Source organism: Thermobia domestica, chromosome 1, assembly GCF_964235325.1.
Source record: "Thermobia domestica chromosome 1, izTheDome1.hap1.1, whole genome shotgun sequence".
Classification (NCBI taxonomy): domain Eukaryota; kingdom Metazoa; phylum Arthropoda; class Insecta; order Zygentoma; family Lepismatidae; genus Thermobia; species Thermobia domestica.
In genome coordinates, this window is record NC_137454.1 from 88,567,824 (window position 1) to 88,588,823 (window position 21,000).

Here is a 21,000-nt window from a genome sequence, read left to right on the forward strand (position 1 = left end):
TACTCTATATTAAGATAGTTCAACCTTATTTTTCTGCTCATTTCGTTCACCGATTTCGATATTTTATGGAAATACCATTTTCAAAATGCTTCGAATCAAGTGATTCTTTAGAATTGACTGTTAGTTTTAGCAATTATTTCTCCCTTAACGGTCAATGATTCAAAAGAGTCGCATGCTGTTCTAATCTCTGGTTCGATCCCAGCTCACGCCGTGTAGACTTTGTGGTGCACAAACACCGTTCTCATCGGTTTTCTCGGGGTTCTCCCACTTTCTTCATTCCACCATTTCATTCATTTCTTATCAGTTTCCTTTAGCCTAACCGGCATAACTGTAGGACGTAAAACTTTAAAATTTCATTTCATTTTTTTTTTTTCAACACTAATCCTATACATCAATCAGTCCTGTTGGTGAGCCTATTTGAAATTTCTCCATTCACACTAGGCCGAATGTTGGACCAATAAAAGCGAACTTCTCACAACAGGGTATCTCGATAGTTTGTGTACAGTCCGCAGCAAAAAACCTGCAACATGAGCATGTAAATTTATTGTGAAACGACTAAGACTTTTGCTTCAAAATAGGTGTGCAGGGGACGACGCCGAGGTTTCTTCTGGCGTGATTCGTGCGACTTAGACGTTATGTTCATTTCCTGCGCTGTTAGGCATAGTTTTACAAACTTAATGCTCATGTTGGAGGTTTTTTGGTGCGGACTGTACAATTCACCAAGAATTTGGCTTGGAAATTGGTTTACACGAAGTAAACTTACGATGATTTAATACTATGAGTGGAAACGTGCTCTCAGAATTTTTCGTGTTTGAAGCTTAATTTTCAGAAGGTTTTGATTCCATAAAAATCAGAACTGTCCGTATTTACTAGACTATTTATAGTACCCAATATTTCCTAATTGACAATTCAGTAAAAGATAACGGCGCAAGTTTTCGAAATTTGCTTCAGTTCTTATATTGGGCACTACAAGGTTTGTTCACTAATTTTGAACACTGTGTGCGACTACATCTTACTGCCAGTTAGAAATGTATAATCATTTAGTCTTCTTTTTAACTTTGCCTCCCTCTTATATTGCGTAGTAGAACCTTCTCATTCATCAGTCTCTTTGTAAATCCTTGTATATCAAACTTGCCTAAAAATACAGTTTACTTATGGAAGTGCTATTCCCAAAAGTAATGTATCTTTAGCATATCATAGGTGCTAGTTGTTACTAGTGTATGGCATAACAGAAATAATTTAATAATTAAAAATTACAATTTCATATATTTTTTGAGCACAGGGCATATGAGACGTGAAGGTACAGTTTAACGTAGGACTCGAGCTACACGCACCGAGACTCTAACCCAGATTCTTGAATTCCATGAATTGCTGGAAAAACTAAGTATTTCATGCACTGGAAATCTATAAATGTCATACACTATAAGTGAAAATAGGATAAATTACAATATTGCCAAAATCACAATAAAACTAGATATTTCGGATATTTGGAGGCGCTGTAACAATTTTTCAACGGGATCACGGTAATCCGACTGAGGTATTGTGAACAGAGTTGAATTTACGGCTTGAGCAGTCTTTTCAGCAATGACAGACTTCACGCGAGGAAACAACCAGAAGTCACATTACGTAAAGTTGGAACTGTAGACTGGATGTTGAAGAACTTGGATTTTTCGTCATTTTTTCCGCGTAATTGAACAAATTTTGTGAGCAGATGCACACTCATGCAGCAGCAGCACCCTCGAGGTTCGTGCCTTTGGGCGTCATATTTTCAATTCTTTGAATTAACGAACTAACAAAAATTCATGGCTTGACCTTCTGGCATACAACTACCAGTGGTTCTTCGTAGTTCAAGAAAATTGTGAAAAGTTGCTTTCGGGATCTGAAATCTTGTCGCAGAACAATGAGTCTTGGATCACTTTTAGACAACCGCACGAATTTCTGGGTTTTGCTAAGGATGTGTAATATTAAAATTAACTTTCAGTCTTTGTATGTCAGTCGTTTTATATCATTCAGAAGAGGGAGATTAAACAATTTTGCCGCACAATCCTAATCTTGCGCTCATAAGAATCAGGAATCCATTTTGCAAAGACCTTCGGGTGGTGGAGTATCGTATCAATGCTACCAACAGTATGCCAACTTCTATACTTAACACCTCCCCGTGATATGGCGATTTTCTTTCACTAAGTGCTTCATCCCATGAATTATTCTCTCGTTCATAGATTCCAGAGATAGATCAAAGCGAGGATCATCTTTCAAACTTCCTCCCCTGCTGAAGTAATCGGCTATCTGGCAATTATTTATTTATTTATTGAACAAATTCCCAGATACAGCATAACTTTGCCATTTTACACAGGGACATGCTAACAAAAGAAAGAAAAAAAAAGACAACAATAACAACAACATAGAAAAAAGAGTGTAAAAGTAAAACTTTTCCGTCAAAGCTCGTTTAATTGCTCTTTCAAACACTGGGTAGCTCGAAAAAATGTCCACATCAGTTGTTACTTGATTATAACAGTTTGGTATTCTATAAAAAAAGAGACCTCTGTATAACAGCCAACCTAGGACGGGCAAGATGGAATAGGTAGGTATTCCGGGTGATGCGGGAAGGGACACGTAAGGATAGTTCCTGAAGTAATATTTCCGATCTTAAGCTTCCATTAACTATTTTATGTAGATATTTCAGGTCAGAGATAATTCTGCGTACTTCAGGAGTCTGAATATTAAGATGTCGCAAGAGTTCCTTCTTAGATAATATTCGAAGTGCAGGAACACGAAAACGGACTATAGCGATGAAGAAATTGAGAACAGAATCAAGTCTGGAGAGATGTGTAGGTGCTGCCATGGCCCATATGGGAGAGCAGTATTCGATCTTGGGCGCTATTAAAGTCTTATAAAAAGTTGCTAATGAAGAAACAGTGCGTAGTTCGGTGAATCGATAAAGAAGTCCCAACATGCGCATTGAATTCTTTAGTATTGAGGAGATGTGGTCAGAGAAGGTGAGTTTTGAATCAAAGATGACACCAAGGTCGTTATGACTAGCAGAATGTGTGATAGGGGAATTGTTGATATGGTATGTGGAGGGGACAGGAGACTTTTTCAAAGTAATAGTAATACTGTCACATTTCTTACTGTTGAGTTTCAAGTGCCACATTTCACACCAGCCTGTAAGGTAATTTATGTCTTCCTGTAGAGCAATTGTGTCATGGAGACACGATATTTCTCTGTATAACTTACAATCGTCAGCAACAAGCAGAAAGCCACTAGGTTGAGCTGATAAGTGCGTGTAGAGATCATCCATATACAGGACAAACAGCAGAGGCCCAAGTACACTCCCCTGAGACACCCCTGAGATCACGGGTTGGGGGTTAGAAGTCGCCCCTGAAAGAACAACTCTCTGTTTATGGTCCTTCAAGTAGCTTGTGATTAGAGAGAGAAATTTGCCATGTACGTTAAATCTATTGGAAAGTTTATGAAGAAGATGAATGTGACTGACAGAATCAAAGGCCTTCGAGAGATCAAAGTAGATAACATCTAATTGAGTATTGTTATTCATACATTTGACTGCACAGGAAAGAAGAGTACTTAAGTTTGAGAGACTTGAGCTTTTCGGTAGAAAGCCGTGCTGAGAACTATGGATGTAAGGTGAGGTGAATTTAAGTAGCCTGTCTTTGATTATCAAATTAACACACACTTGATCCTTATAAGTTACTTTCAAGTTCTGATAGACTTTCATAGTTCTTTCACCTAGCTTGTAACGCGTGAAAATGTCGAATGTTTTCCTTAGAGAAATCCATGTTTAACCACCAGCTACTTTAACTGGTCTGAACCCACAAGCTTGCCTCATTCAGACTGTGCAGGTTTGAACTTATTAACTATTCTTATAGATCACCACTGAATCCAGCTGTACTAATTAAAATTCTAATCGTTGTTATTAAATAGTGTGGGGAAAAAAAAACCGAATGTCCCTCTAACCAAAGACATAGCAGAAAAGTAGAATACATTAAATCACTGTTTAACTTTTTTTTATTTTTTTTTTTTTCGTAGAAAATAAACGGGTTTAATTCCCTTCAAGAGAGAGCAACCTCCTCTTAGATTTGTCCACGCCCCTTTAGATTTCCAGGAAAATATGTTTCTAGTGTAACTGATAAAAGTAAATACGTTGAAATCTAATCAAATGTTCTAGGTTCTAAGAGAATTTTTTTTTTAAAAAAAATAGTTTTCTTCACAAATAAAACAAACTTTCTTGCGAAAATTATTTTCATTCTGAAACTAGATTATCCGCAGAAAAAAATACATGTATGTCGTGAAGGTAAATTATACCAAAACGAATACTTTGGATTATACCAAAACGAACAAATATTCAATGTTGTAATACACCAACTGAACAAATGAAACCATGGATTTATCAAAGGTAGTGTCCATGGATTCGATTGCTTCTAAGTACCTCCATGGTACTAGAGCCTGTCTATTCCACCTGTGCCCTCGGAAACTATGCGAACTATACTTCGGCCCCATCTCCGCCACACTCTGGTGGATGAAACCCTCCTTTTGCGTAGGGAAAAGAAGTGAATGACCTCGGCTGTTTGCCAATTCGTCGTTCAGTCGTTTGGTCTTGACGAGTGAAGATCGTAGGCTACTTAAAGTGGCTAACAAGACAGAGCACAGTGAAGTCCGTGAAATAATTCATTCTGGCAACGCTTCCGCATTCAACAATTCAAAGATCTCGGCTGCAGCAACTTGTCCCTCCTCTTTCGAGGTAAGTACGCGAAATCACATATTGACAGCAGCGCCAGCAAAGGCACAGTTCAAATAGAAAGGCTCTACAATCTCGAAGGGCTACAACCGCCTAGAACAGTTTTTACTTGGCTGACGCGAGGAGAGTCCATCGGACCGTATACTCTTGGTTTCTTGGCCAAATGAATTCTTATGTATGGCCTATGGAACCTGGAGGTTCAATACCGCATTCACAAAAGCTACCGTCAAATGGGGTGAATAGAAACACATTTTTGGCTATATGAGAATATAAGTCTGGTAATGTTAAAGATTTCGCGTATCAGATTATTCCAAAAGAAAGGTCTTAATATGCTAATGAATTTCAGTAAACGTCATATTAATTTATCAACTCCACTTTTCTTCACCTTGATTTTTCTTTATGTTTCTATTCACCCCTACCCATGGGGTGAATAGAAACAATTACTTTATTTTCATTGTTGTTTCTTTTATACTATTGGAAAGGTAAAAAAGAAACAGCGTATTTGTTGAAACGAACTATTTATTTGATACCTGCAAGATATTAGTTCAATAAGACCAGTATTACATAAGTTACAAACTTATAAAACAATACAATGCACAATATAGGTATAAACGACCATATAGTTTTGATGATATTTGAATAAGATTTAAACCACTGAAATCATCAGGGAAACTTATCATGAGTTGAGTTGATTTTGAGGTTTACGTCCCGTTCAGCAGCGAGGCTATATGAGACGTGGACCTACTGTTTAACGTAGAATCAGAACTACATGAGCTCCCGCCGGGAATCGAACCCGGGTCTCCCACGCCAAAGGCGCGTACGCTAACCGCTTAGCCACGAAGGGGCCCGAAAGTTATCATATACTTAAAGCGTGCTGACGAACTCCTAATAAAACCCAACAGTTTCGTTCTGAAAATTTCATTGTTTATGTGCTCTCTTATAAAACACTCCCACATATGCATCATGTTCCCATTTTCGCACTTGGGTGCTGAATAGTCTTATCGAGTTTTAGCTTCTCATTTTACCACAGCAAAATCACCATCTTTAGAAAACCATCATCTAGTTCGTGATCGTCTGGAATGTTGTCTTCTGGAGTGTTGTCTTTCTCCTCTTCCGACAATACAAAGGTAGGTTGAGTTTCGTTGTGATTTGATGAAAATGTATCATTTTCAGAAAACAAACCAAAACTCTTACCAGAAACATCTATTCGTACTCTCTTCTTCCCTTATTTAATTTTTTCATCTTCTCTCATGCTCCTGAGAAGATCCATAACGGAACGGTTTACAGTCTGAGATGACTTTTGCTGTTCTGTTTCTTCTCGTTCATTGTCTTTTCTTGGCAACATCCTCAGTATTTGGTCTCGACAAAGGGGAAAAATTCCACACTTTTCAAATCCAGCCCTGATATTTTCCTCCTTCAGTTTCACACTTTTTTTTTTCAGAAGACTTGGAAATTTGTTCTTAGGGATGGTTGATACATTCCTATCAGGTCCTTTTTTCTGCTCCTCAAGAATTTTCCACTCCTTGAGGAATTTCAAGAATTTCCCAAGAAGTGTTTCTATTCACCCCACTAATTAAAAATCATAACAATAACCCAGTAAAGTTAAATTTTGATTAAAAATAATTTACAAAAGGAAAACTTTTACTATGAACGTCAGTAAATGAAACAACAAACTACAAAATAGGCATCTGTTCAAATGCCACAAATATGAAAATGTCATACTTACCAAGAAAGTTTAAGGAGCGCTAAAATACCGTGTAAGATTTCAGTAACACATTAATGCTACTGCCGTCTACCTCAGTGTTCCCAACTCAGTAAAACATTTTGTCTCTGCCCTGGACACTTTAGCCGTATAAGACTATGTTAAGAAATTTCAGTTTTCTTGATTAATTTATCGTCCAGATAAATCCAAAACTAATCTGGGAGTTTTGTTTCTATTCACCCCATTTGACGGTATATATTGAGCTTAGACAACTGGATCCAGTTTCTACTTCGTAGTCCTATTTCTACAAGGTTCTTAATATTGTCCTCCCTTCTGCACTTTGGTCTTGCTAATGGTGTTTTTCCGATTGGATTTCCAGTTAAAATTTTGAAAGCGTTCCTACTTTCTTCCATTCGGGCTACATGAGCTGTTCATCTGAGCCTTCCGGACTTAATGGCCCTAACAATGTTTGGTAAATGGTGTAAATTAAGCAGTTCCATGTTGCGAAGTTTCCGCTGTTCCCGTCCTTCTTGGTATTCTCATGTAATGCATTTTTTGATTTACATAAAAATGATAAGTAAAAGAAACTAAAGCCAAAACTGGAAAGTGCATCATGTGAAATTTTAATAGTAAAAGGTATCTAATTAAGCGTGTGTTGATTGTTAGTTAAGAACAAATAGATAGTTTATTAAATTTGACAAATTTTTTGCTTCGTGTACTTTCCTTCCAAGAAAAATGACAATTTTATTCATTGTTTATCGTGAGTGTGAACGTCCAACCTCCCCCCTCCCCCCTTTGCAGGAAAGTCTGAATTTAGCACTGGTTTACTTGCTTGCTTCGAAATAACCATTGCTTCTCTGAAGACAAACATTTTCTTCTGCTATCATTTAAGCATTGAACTGGAAATACATGACTTACGGGCCACTTGTAGAAAACACCTGCGTTCATTACAAAGATGAAAGATGACAGTTGAAAAAAAAAAAAAAAAAGAACTGTAGGCAGAGTTGGAATGGCCCTCAGGAAAACGTGCAGACCTAACGTTTCTGAGGGTGCGTCTTTCAAATCGAGGTTAGTGTAATCCTGATCTGGAAACTGGCCATACAACAAATAATATACCATTCTGTTGATTTTGTATCGTTGACTATTATTTTCCAATGATGTTTTACTATTGATAATGAGTGTTAATACCTACTAGTAATAAATATCAGCTCTAACAGAAGCACTCCTATAAAGCAGAGAACGAAATAATAAAGAGTAGACATACAGAAGTTGCATATATGGAACACATTGTTTAGGAGATGATATGATGAGTAAGTGAGCAAGTCAATGGTATTTCTCTGTATGTTTAGAGATTACATAGAATATTGTGTTTTAAAATTGTGCCATATAGTACAGTGAGATTCTAATCGAATAGTGTATGTCGTTCAATACATTTATCCCAATAGCCCCGTTCACTATCCAATCAACCCTCATAAATATTTTATTTTCAGAGTATAAGTTAAATAACAAAATGAACAGTTTTCAATCTTGCACAATCATCCTGTAAAGAAATGGATATACTTCATTCATAAAATATGTATATAGCTGCAACATTACATATTTAAACGAAAAATACTGTCGATATCTTTCCGAAAATTTTTAATTTTATTTAAAAACTATTTGCTTAGCCTCGTTATTGTAACACCTTAATTCATAAAGATGTCTTATTTACCTTAAAATTAAATTGGTAATAATATGTTTGCAATATTCTTATGTCGCATTGTGAGCTAGATTCAAGCAAGACTCACAGTTCATCCGCAAACTGTTCGGTCCAGATTGCTAGAAAGTCGCATTTCGATTGTCTTTTTCACCTTTACGTGTGTTTCACGGAAGGTTCCCAGATGTAAGTTATAATTTATAACTGATGATATATGTATTCGTTCAATTTGTTTCATCCTCATTACGTGTAGTGAATTCCGTATATTTCGAACATCAAATGTGCGCGAATATTAAAAGCACACTTCAAATAAAAAGTAAGAATTCGAAAATATTCGTGATCGCCAATATAAGGCACACGTCAAAAGTACCGTAACAGAAGAAAGTGATAAGAAATCGGCGGCACAATAGCTTATTTTATAAAAGCAGATTATACGCTGTATATGTGTGTTTTTTTCTCTTAAGTTTTATCAACAGCGTGCCAATCGGACGAGATTTAATCCTGGCGCAGAGATACATTTTGCTGCGGTATTTTGCTCTACTCTCTTTCATCAACATAAGAATTATGCGCAAGTCGCAAGTTAGAGAAAAAAAATTCTAGTAGTGCAATCACAAAAATCAGTAGCCAAACAGACTTAATGGTAAGCCAATACGCTACTTTTCTCCAAATCTGGCAATGTACTTCAACCTGCATAGCGTCTGAGCGAAAGAAGTACTAAGGAGTGTAGGTAAGGGTGCTGCCATATCCAGCGTTAAGGTCACTGATGAAACCAAGTAACATAGTATGGAGACACTCCTGATGCACATCCACTGATACGTTAATGGATTTACGCTCGAAATAAGTATTGATCCTTCTACCCGACCTTCATCCAATATTTCTTTCTCTATTTATGACCCTTCATTTCAGCGTTCCGATTAATTTTCTGCTCCTAAATGATGAACTTAGTGCACCCATGTTGGGCTATATAGTTTTTTCATGTTTTAGTGTGACGATTCGTTTCCCAAAGTGTTTCACAATAGCTTGTATATACTTTCTGTATATAGAATAAATCACCGTGAACGAAATTATCATTCCTTGTTGTTGCTATTGTTTGAAACATATAAAGGAAAATATATTTTTACTATTCTTCAGCTCTTTTTTGTTCAAGAATTGCTTTTGTTTCTAATTTCAATTTAAATTACTTAATATAGGCAATACACGTTGATGCTAGTGGTCTACGAATTCACGCTTAATTGCATGCATGGAGGACATGCCCGCGACCGTTCGGTCTATTTGATGGACGGGTACCGCGAGAATGTAACGCACCCCGCCCGTGATTGCTCGTGCTTTGGACTTAAGTCCACGTGCACAAGTGTACCGGCAAGATTTGTCCCTTAATCTTGACACCTAAGTGTGTGACTCCCATTCACTGAGGGAGTGGGATACGCCCACTGTGTGGCCAGACCGAAGTCCTGAGTGCCTACCAGTTAACCTACTGGTGGAAGCGATCCTGCTAGCGAGTCTGGCCCTACCATACTCTGCAGGCATGGTGCCCGAGCGTTCTCCCGCACATGTTCACCGTTACCCAGGTTCCTGGGATTAGTTCCCAAGTGCTACCGAATCCCACGGTATGACCACAACCCGGCAGAGTCCAACCCAATCCGGGAACCCCAGGCAATGCCTGAGGGGGCTCGTGTCCCGGCCCTGCCTATCTCTATCGTTCAACTGGCAACCGCCGTGTGTAGAGGTACCACACACACGTCGAGATGCTGTGCATCTCATCCCGGATCCAATGGTACGTGTTAAGTCACCATTTGAGTTTGGAGCCAGTCCATATCCTACAGGGTTACCTCCCTTTCACGGAATTAGTAACCTTGCCCAGGTATCTGGGATTGGCCCTTTCCCGTTTCCGTTTGGTCCTCCTAGCAGGCAGGAATCCGACTCTCCCCTCTCGGTAGGATCGTCCAAGCAATACGGGACTACCTTTCTTTTACGAGTTGAGGTACCACGTACACGCTGAGATACTCAATATCTCTTCCCGGACCCAACAGCACGTGTAGGTCGCCATTTGGGAGAAGGGCCGTGACCACTACATCAAACACACTGAATAGTTTTCCTCGCATACAATTATTTTCTGCTATATATTAGCTATTACAAATAAGAGATTACGCTATGGGCCATTAAAACCTTACTATTAAATAATATTCAAGATTTTGTTTAAAATTTGCCTATTACACTCATTTTTTATAAGTTGGCCAGATTTCTATGCAACCAGCAGCGGAAAACAGGTATGTTTTACTGTTATTAAGTCGTAGAATCCTTATTTTTGGTGGTGTGTGTGTGTGTGATCCCAGGCGTGTGAGTTTCGTGATGGACAAACAATATGTTTGTAGATTTACTTAAACTCAGGAGTTTTAATTTCATTGTTTTATCATTAGCGATTTACACTTTTAATGGATCAACCCAATAACGTAACTTGATAATTTGTACATACATGAATGCTGCATGAGAGCTCATCTGTATCTTCATAGCTAGAGGACTCTTTCAGTGTGCTTAGTTGGAGGTTCGAATTCTCCTCTAATAGTATACAAATCGATGTTGGATATTGGGCTAGCTCCTGGCGATGGGATATGGTGTGTTGTGAAATTTTATAACTTGATTTTATTCTTTAACTACTTACCGTATTTACTCGAATGTAATGTGCCTTTTCGGCTAGAATTTGTCTCCAAAGTCAGAGTACGCATTAGATTCGAATATAGAAGCTGATTCAGTTACATTGAGCCGAATTTGAATATGACTCTTACCTAGTAAATACCGTGTTTCCACCGCCGATTGTGTTCGATCTGTAGAACAGCTCTACTGAGTATTGCTTGGCATTGAAGTTTCCATTGCAGGAGACTGCATTGCAAATGGGCAATGGATATTGCATTCCATTCCTCTTTACAGGCTTTCCACAGATCCAAGACGGTACAGATTCAATAAGGTATAGGCGCCGATTGAAGAGTTTGAAGGCACAATAGACTATTGGGCTCGTATCTAGACTCTTGACAGATGTCAGAGAATTTGGATACTGCAATTCGAGTTTCCTATTCCATGCGACAATAGAATTCCAGTGATGTTATCGTTGTGTGGCTGAATGCCTTGTCTTCGTGACTTAAACCAGGAAAGAGGAGTCTTTGATAAGCAAAGAGGAAAAATCTGCGACTTTTTCTGATCTGACCAATTTGACAACACACTTAATCGCTCGTAATTTTGCAAGAATTTCTCAGCAGACTCTCCGGGCAGACCAGAGAAGATTTCTAAAGTTGTTGGTATGGGAGAAACCCTTACAGTCTGATTAGCCATTACGGAATTCCGAGCTCGAGGCATTATACAAACAAACACACCAAATATTATTTAAGGCCTTGTGAACACTAGTACAAAGAATTTGAGTGAAAGAAAGTAAATGCTATATTGTGCCAATACTGTTAACTAATAAAGTAAAAGTCATATAAAAGAAAACAAAGGCAAGAAGTTCATAATTATGCCATTTCCCTATATCTAGGAGCCATGTTTCGGTACTTTTTATTTTTAGTTGTGCTGTTTTTTGTGAATTAAGTTTAGTCAATTTCTGAGACATAAATAAATATCTAGATAATTTAAGTAGCGGTTGGATAAATTACAAAATACTGAAATAGATTGTATCTATTGGTAGAAATTAAAGAAAAAAGTGAGATGCATCTTTTCTATTTTCTTTATGCTAACATACAAGAAATTTTTAGTAGATATTTATATCTTAATTTTAAATTAAAAACCTGCACGGAGGGAGACCTCTTGGCATATGAACTCCTTGTAAATTTGTTCCCTTTTCTATAACCAAAACTAAGGTTTAACTTCCGGAAAGAAATTAGAAGGTAGTACAGCCTTATCCATCTTCGCTCTTGAATAGAGAATTACTATGATTATGAATACTCAACAACAATCCAATATGAACAAGTCTCTATCTCTCCTTTTTTTGTTTGTCTTGCTAACTAACTCTATGGCCTATGGAACCCGGAGGTTCAATGCCGCGTCCTTAGCTAACTGCATCCAGTTTCTACTCTGTATTCCAATCTCTGCGAGATCCATCTTAATATCCCATCTGCGCCTAGGTCTTCCTAATGGTCGTTTTCCGATTGATCTTCCAGTCAAGACTTTGAAAGCGTCTCTACTTTCTTCCATTCTAGCTACATGACCCGCCCATCTAAGCCTCCTAGACTTGACGACCCTAACAATGTTGGGTAAACCATATAAATTATGTAGTTCCTCGTTATGAAGTTTCCGCCATTCCCCATTCCCGTTCCTCTTGGGTCCGAATATTCGTCTCAGGATCTTGTTCTCAAATACTTTCAGTCTGTGTTCTTCCCTCAGAGTAAGTGACCATGTTTCGCAGCCATACAGAACTACAGGCATGATTATCGTTTTGTATATTTTAAGTTTCAAATTCCTCGACGGAATTCGCGACGACAAGAGATTTTGAACCGAATAGTAACACGAATTCCCTGCTTTTAGTCGACATTTAATTTCTCCGTGAATATGATTTTCCTACTGACACACAATCATAGTCAACGTCTTGCGAATAAAATCAGAAAAATAAACACACTGCTGAACAAGACTGCACTTATTTAATATAAAAACACATTTACACGTGACGTTTCGATCTTCTAGCCAAGATCCTCATCAGACGTACACTCTTGCTCGTCTGATGAGGATCTTGGCTAGAAGATCGAAACGTCACGTGTAAATGTGTTTTTATATTAAATAAGTGCAGTCTTGTTCAGCAGTGTGTTTGTTTTTATGATTTTCCTCTGTTAATATTGATCCTAGATATTTGAAAGTATCCACTTTATCAAAAGTATTATTTAGTTGTTTGTCTTGCACCCAGTTTATATATCGTTTTGCCTTCCACCTGTTGTACTCATACTTGTATTTGTTTTTGTTCTTGACTTACTCTAATCTTAGAAAGTGAAACTTTCCCATTTTTCAGGAAGTATTACTTAATCCTATTTTTACAATAAAATATTAAATTCTCTCTCTCTTTTTTATACACATTTAATAGTCCAAATTATTTCACACTGGTATATTTCAGCATTGATTTTCACGTTTTGCTCCACCTTTCGGGGAAGTAGTTTGCCCCTGTGCGAGAAACCGGCCACAATCATGAACCCTTTGGGGAAAATCTCTCTGTATGTAATGCACGAACTTTACCACGGTCTGTGAAGTAAATCCACGCCTCAAGTGTATCAACTAACTTGCACCAATCACCAGCAAGTTGACATTCATAGAGCCTCCTGCAGTTCCGTTTTCTCTCAATCACATCAATAACGCCGGTTTTAGGGCGTGCACATTGCTCTTGGAAACGACTGAGGCGTCCTTTTAATTGTCGCCTGCGATGTGCGGCATTTGCTGACCAACCCATTCTATGTGGGAAGATTTTCGGAAGTCGTCATACTCCATACCACTCCCAATAACACAAAAATTACATATTTCTACGATGCGCAACGCTGTGAATTTAGCGTTGGAAAGGTCCGCAATGACCCCCTCCCAGAATCTGTTCACTTTCGATGGCATCAGACTACGCTTGACCATACTGCTCTACTGCGTGACTAACTAGATATTGTTGTTTGCCTCAAGACAATCTCAGGGCGATGGGTTGCGCATGCGCGGTACAGTTGTACATTAAATTTGGCTCAATATAAATGAATCAACCTATGTACAAACATTTTCTTATACTAAAACCCTGGTGTTGCTTTGCAATACTTATCTGTTAAAACAGCAAAACTTCGGCAAGATGTATCACCGTTTTTATAAGAAAGCGTTTTCCCGTTGTAACATAAATTCGCTTATCACTGTATAAAATAAATGTTTCATATAAGCATTAAATTTCCCAGCAAAAGCTTGATTGTCAAGGTGAAAATCCAAATGAACATTAGAACCGATGCACAGTGGGCCAGGAATCCCGAAAACCTGGTCAAAATAGGAAGTCGTGTTTTAATTTTTATGGAACTTGGTATACATAGGTTTAGAAGGTCGCTCAGTACGAATTTGATACTAAAAGGGAAAATTCAAAATGACGGATCCAATATGGCAGATACATATTGCAAAAATATGTATATATCTGTAATATGGGTATAGATACGGTGACCATACATCCCGAGAAAATCGGGACAGTCCCGATTTTAGGGTCTTTATTTCGGCGTCCAGAAAGTAAAATCATAGTTCATTTCAAGTCTTTTAAAACATTATCCCTTTCCGATTCTATGTCGGATCTTGTTCGACATGATTTTCCTATTTCTCAGATGTCGAAAATGTCGCAATTTTTGTTGTGATTGTGGGGCCACTCCGCTGTCGGAATCTGTCCGACACATTTCCTCATGTAGCACAGACTGCAGTCAACAGGTAGCACAAATTGTCCCTTGTCAGTTTCTCGACAGGTCTTGTGTTTTGAGTGAGGATTGTGGACAAAGAAACTATTTTCTACTTTTCCACTAAAAATAAAGAGCTGAGTAGTATCCTGTTGCAGAACAATTGGATTGGAAAGGGTTAACACAATTTATAAAATTTGAATAGAAAATTATTGCATTACAGTATTTAAAAATGAGGGAAAGCTCAGACAAAAAAAAAAAAAAAAGTGTAAACAAATAGAAGTTCATAAGGCTTTTACGGAAATGTTTATATGATTGTTTCTCTCCTGGAAATATAATTTATCATCATCATCCTTAGCATATAGACCATAATATGTATTATCGAAATAAAGAATTCATTTAATTTGAGAACAAATTTCAAAGATGATGATATAAAACAGGAAACGAAATTTCTGGTCGTCAGATTGCCATTGATGACTTAATATTTTAGTTTATTGATTGGATACAGATATTTTATTTTGCTTCCCTTCGAATTGGCGGGCCAGAAATTTCGTAGCTTGACATAAAAGATTTTTTTTTTAGCGACTACTAATTTCATCTATAGGGTAGCTATATGATAGATGAAGAAAAACAAAATTTATCAAAAATATCTCTATTTCATACTATAAAACATTGGTGTACACAATAACAGGATTTACTTAGTTACGTATACTTAATTTTTTCATTGAATTACAATTTATGTTGACCTGATCGTATATATAGAGGAAAACGGAGTACTTAACTTAATGACTAGTTACAAACAACAGAATAGTACATAGAAATCAAAACAAAAAAGAAACTACAAATTCAACTAAAATATTCTGTATCCTTATCGTCGTTTAAAACTGTATATTTCTTACGACTATAGTGTTTTGAGACTTGCTTAAATCTGTCCTTTAAGTGTTTGTTTCTTTCAGAAATTTCTGTCGCAAGGCGTTGAACATCCATTGAGTTCATGGTATCTCCAGGTCTTTTACACAAACCCTGAAATATAATTTAAAATAAGAAAATTTAAGCATTTTTTCATGTATATAGTTAAGTTTACAAAACTGAGAATTAGGTATGGTACCATTATAATAGTTATAAGTAGGCAGAAGCTGACTATCATTGCTCCCAAAAATGTCTTTTCTTCTTCAACCTTACCACTAGTTCACTTTATTGTGCCTTGCTTTGCGACGTTCGTTTGCTGCTCGAAGAAATAGATTAGTTTACAATATTATCTAGATCTAAAAACATTTTAGCGCTTCTATTCTTAAGTAAGATTTTTTTGTTTGTTTGTTTGTTTGGTTGGTTGGTTATAAATTTTATCTTCAAAACGGGATCCAAGTCATTTAGTAAACTGAGGTGAATCTACCGTTCTAGGATGCAAGAATGCGATTTAGCTCTCAACTTGACGGAAATATTTTTTAAAGAACGATTTTGAGAAACATATTTAAGATGCTAAAAAGATTTTCATAAAGTGAGGTGAATCAATCGTTTTCCAGTGAAAAAAAAAAAACGTTTATTTATTCTCTCATATATGCAAAAAGTTCAATTACTACTACTTTATGTAGCATTTAAAACCAAGTAATGTTTTTTTTTTCTTAATCTCTATTTTATTTATTTCAAATTCAAATTTATTTTATTTATTTATTTTTTAACCTACAGATTAATGCACAATCTTTATGTTAAGGCGATAAAAAAAATCTGAATCTTTCGAGAGTTATATTTTTATATTTTATATAATCAAAGATAATCTTGTTTGTTCTCTTCCTCACTAACATCTTTAGGGAGTGTAAGCTTTTTTAAAGTAGACTCTCCAATTTTTTATCTATAGGTTGAAGTAAGTGTAAAACTGTTGACTATTAAGGATATTATGATGTTTGCATTGTACTTGATTTTGCAATTATCAATGCAGATAAAGAGGAAGTTCGCGATTTAGCGATCATAAGTCAAAGAAATCATAAGCCATGTTTAAAGAATGCTATCGATAGAGACGCTGTCATCTATGCAAGAAAATAAAAACCTTTATTTTATTAGTTCTTTTCATCCAGTTTGAGGAAAGTGAACATAAGTTAGCAACACTGATATTCTATGCTTCTACTAATTTTCGTCAGACAGGCGCCGAGAACGAACCTTTTCTTCATTTGTATGAGTATATAGAACAATAACTCCTTGTGCAGACCATTATGAGAATTAATTTCTACGCGTTCCTCACAGACCTAAAAAGTAGCGAGTCACCTGTAGTTACCAAAAAGATATCAAAACCCATCTCTGATTGGACAGTCCATTTTAATCAGCCAATTATAAAGATTCTTACTTCAAGTACGCATTTTGGCAGTCAGGTGACAGACCGTGGCAAGTAAAGCGCAATCAATCGGTCCGGAAGTTCAACAGTGTTAGGACCATGAAATATCGGAGTGCTCCCGCCAAACAACAAATAAGTAATTTTTGTGTATAGCGGCATGGGACAGATTTGTAACTAAAGTGATATATATTTTCATTAAAAGAGTGAAGCATCGATCTAACTGTTTTCGGAATCAAGTTTTTGATGTTAGTGCGAGAAAGGAACGATAATCCGTAAGTCAGTACGTCGAATGTAAGTTCATTGGTTAATAGAAAAAAAAAGGAAGAATAAACTCAGAAAAAAAAAAAAAAAAAACAGCGCGCATTGAATATAGATATACATGTTAGAGAACCACTTTATATAAAGTTTGGGGGAACTAATTTGTAAATATTTGCATAAGTACGGTCGTGAGTTAGTTGTATGTTATATTTTTCATGAATGCATTTATCTTGTTTATGTGAATGCTTGTTACTTTGCATTTGTGCGTAAAGAATATAATTGAACAAAGTGTAAAGAGATGTAACATAGGCTAAAGTAAAAATATGATCATTGGAAATATATTCAGTGTTTTACCGGTTATTTGAGTCTATTCATGAGTACCTAGTAGTGCGAGAGAGCAGGTCGCGTGACGTATTTCCCAGTTGTAGTTGAAATTTCAGCTATCACTCGCACTGGAAGGCAAAAGAGGGAATGAGAGAGGAAGAGAGAAAAATAAGTAATCTATTTTTAATAATTAATAGCTTAGACGCGACCGACCACGTTGCTACCAATCTTCATTCTAATCTCCCAAGTTTGAGTGGCGATTGGCAGTGCATGATGTGTTGCCCTAGTGAGAGAGATGATTGGGAACTTCATATATATATCACGTCTTTATAATAGTGTAAGGTGAGGTTGACGTAGCCTTTCAAACCAGCGATAACAAGAAATACATCGCAATGCATTCTATGATTCATGAAAATATTTAAGTAATCAAAGGCGAGTATCTTACTGATGAGGATCATTTAATACACAAGCTACATTTCATTGTGAATTAAAATATTAACGAATGTATGTACAAATGAGTAATACTGATAACTATTCTCTAGGTATTATCTACGGTTGTTATTTTTACAACTACTCGCTAAGAAGGATTTTTTAAAAATTTCAACCCATGTAAGAAGAACGAATACGAATTATTTTATTCTTAAAATTAGTGCTTAATTAAGTATATTTATTTTAGGACATTGTTAGCAAACCTATGTATGAATTCTTCGAGAACTAAAATAGTACTTACCACCGAAAGAAGAAAAAAAAAACATTTTATATATATGTAAAATGTATGAAGAAAGAAAGATACATTTTATATATATGTATCTGAATACAGTACGTGGCATTCTTTTTGTCAATGCCTGTACAAACCTAAATATAAAAGTGGTATTTTTTAAATATTTCCTAGACTTTGTTTCACGGAGCATCACAGCAACATTTTTTTAAAAAATCTTTTTCACTTTCAAGCGAAGAGGAAGAATAGGAGAGAAGAAAGTAACGTGATCATGAAAAAAAAATGAATTCGAGATTTCAATGGATTTACGTGTTGATCTCTGTATGACAAATAAAAGGTACAAACCACCGCTCTCTTTCTCGCTCCAATTTCTTAAATTAAAGCATATGCTGCTGTTACTACTGAAACATTTTATGTGTGAATTATGAACAAAATATAAAGGGCTTTCAGAAAACTTCGTGCAAAGATAACTCACCCTCCAAACTTAAACAATCCCTTTTGATTTTTTTAAAATGAGAAATTACTTGCTATCACAAACAACAGGATATATGCCTTAGTTATTTTTAATGAGGAGTGTATATACTGATTTTCATCTTCCTAACGTGACGGGTTCGTGACATACTGTATTTTTTATACAAACTTTGAATCCCCTCTACTCCCGTTAGTATGCGTCCTTGAATCAAAGTAACATGATTAAAAATAAAGTTCAACGATAGGTATTAACTATGTTCAAAATTTCATTTCAAATTGTTCAACCGTTTCCCCGTGATATGATCACAAACAACAGGCAACATCATACATCGAATTGGATTTTTATTCTATTACTTTAATTTCAGAATAGAAAAAAAATATGTAGAAAATGGTCACCTTTTCCTTTAAAACAAGAATTCTCAAAAACGGTGCACTTATTTTTAGTGAGGAGTGCATATATTAAGTTTCATTTTTCTAACTTGACAGGATCTTGAGATACTGATTGTTTTTGCATAAATTTTGATCCCCGTTCCTCCCTTAGGATACACAATTTAACCAAAGTAACATAATAAAAGTCCAGTTCGAGGCAGTGATAACTATATCCAACAATTCACTTCAAATGGTTTAGCTTTTTTTCCCGTGATGTGATCGCAAAAATGAAGATAACTTTCATTTTTATATAATAGGTTGTTTGTACATCCTGTCCATGTTAGTTTTATACAACATTGTAATGTAGTGGGTCTATTGCTATTTTAGCACTATTATTGTTGTTATTACGGCATTACTTACAGTCAGCAAAGCAAAGAGAAGGCTTACCATTTCACTTGACTTATAGTCATCCGCTGTTACTTCCATTCTTAGGGACGTATGAGACCAACTTTCCTTATGAAGATCATCCAACATATATGATTTGTCACTGGAGGATATATTACTGCCGCTTTTATTTCTACTACTGCCATACTCGAAGTAATTATCAAAATCCATCTCTCCATTGTCAGCTAATTGCGACTGGAGCTCTTCTCGCTCAAGGCTTAGCTTCGAGTTCTCTTTCGCTAATAGCTTTACTTTACTTACTGTTTTCCTGTTGAAAAAGGAAAAGTATACAGTAATTACTCCAATTTCTTTCAAAAAAAAAAAAAAGTTGCAGTATTTAAAAGTTTTCTTATTTATACACCTTCCCTAAACATTTGGGCTTCTTCGTGATTAAAAATTAGCGTTTCCTCATTTGGTATAGATCTCCGATGAAAGCTGATATAATCCAGATTCCATGTTAATATCTACGGGATCTGTCCGGAAAGTAATACATTTTTTATTGTGAAGTGACTGTATGTTCCAGCGCACTCTATCCGCCGGAATCGATGGTAGTGTAAGTCAACTACCGAGCGAATACTTGCTCAGTTGCTTCCGAGCACTCGGAGGTGAAGGACGGGCGGTTTCGTAAACATCTGTTTCGTCGCTTATACAAGTCATAATGCAGCGTTCACTGGAACAAAGATATGCGATCAAGTTTTGGGTAAAACTCGACAAGTCTGTAACGGAAACTTTTTCCAGTGGTTCAACAGACCTTTGGGGATGAGTGTTTATCACAAAAGCAAGTCTACTGATGGCACAAGGAGTTTTTGGAAGTCCATGAAGATGTCGAGGACGAAACCCACGCTGGATGTCAGTTAACCTCCTCAAACGACGAAAATGTGACTCGTGTGAAAGAACTTTTGCAAACAGATCGTCGAATAAGTGTTAGTTTAAGGTCGACATGTTACATATTTCAAAAACTATTCCCTTTTAAAGGACATCGTTACAGAACAATTGTCGGCATGAAAGCAGCTTGTCAAATGACTTTAAACACACTTCTTGAACAGGCCTTCCAGGATGCCTTCGCAGATTGGATATCCCTCTGGCAAAGATATATCGACGCAAGACAATATTTAAAAATATTAATGTACGGTATTATTCTCAGTATTATGCAATTAATGTTTTTTTTTTTTTTTTTCATATTTGTAGAATTGATGACATTACTTTCCGGATAGACGTTGTATGTTTATACATAGTGTTGATAGCGAAAGGAATTCATAACAAAAGTACTTTGTACATCTATTTATACATATTCCAAGAGATATCCTATACATATAGTAGATTTAGAAACAATTTCACTTGACAACGGCAATATTCATTGATAAGCTCGAACTTCATGTACGATTAAAAGTAAGTATAGAATAATCCCCTAAAATCCTATGATTGCAATTCTGATATCTCTTTGAATTTTGTCAAGTAACCGGTTTAGATGATTTCGTATTAGTAAGGTAAAATGTTAAAAACGGAAGCCTAGACAATAAGACATGCTTGCTCTTAACAAATGAAATATGCAAACAATTATTAAACGGAAGTTGCTA

The 21,000-nt window shown here is 36.3% G+C and overlaps 1 protein-coding gene across 9 annotated transcripts in view; it reads right to left on the reverse strand.

The window, feature by feature from the left end:
• Positions 1-15,149: 15,149 nt before the first annotated feature.
• Positions 15,150-21,000, reverse strand: part of LOC145687193 (uncharacterized) — a 277,098-nt gene continuing 271,247 nt past the window's right edge. For all 9 annotated transcript variants that reach the window (XM_081760661.1, XM_081760659.1, XM_081760677.1 and 6 more), the window contains 2 exons: positions 19,427-19,691; positions 15,150-15,536 (listed from right to left, as the gene is read on the reverse strand). In XM_081760661.1, the coding sequence (XP_081616787.1) occupies positions 15,360-15,536; positions 19,427-19,691 (442 nt within the window). In that variant the 3' untranslated portion in view covers positions 15,150-15,359. The remainder of the gene's footprint in view (positions 15,537-19,426; positions 19,692-21,000) is intronic.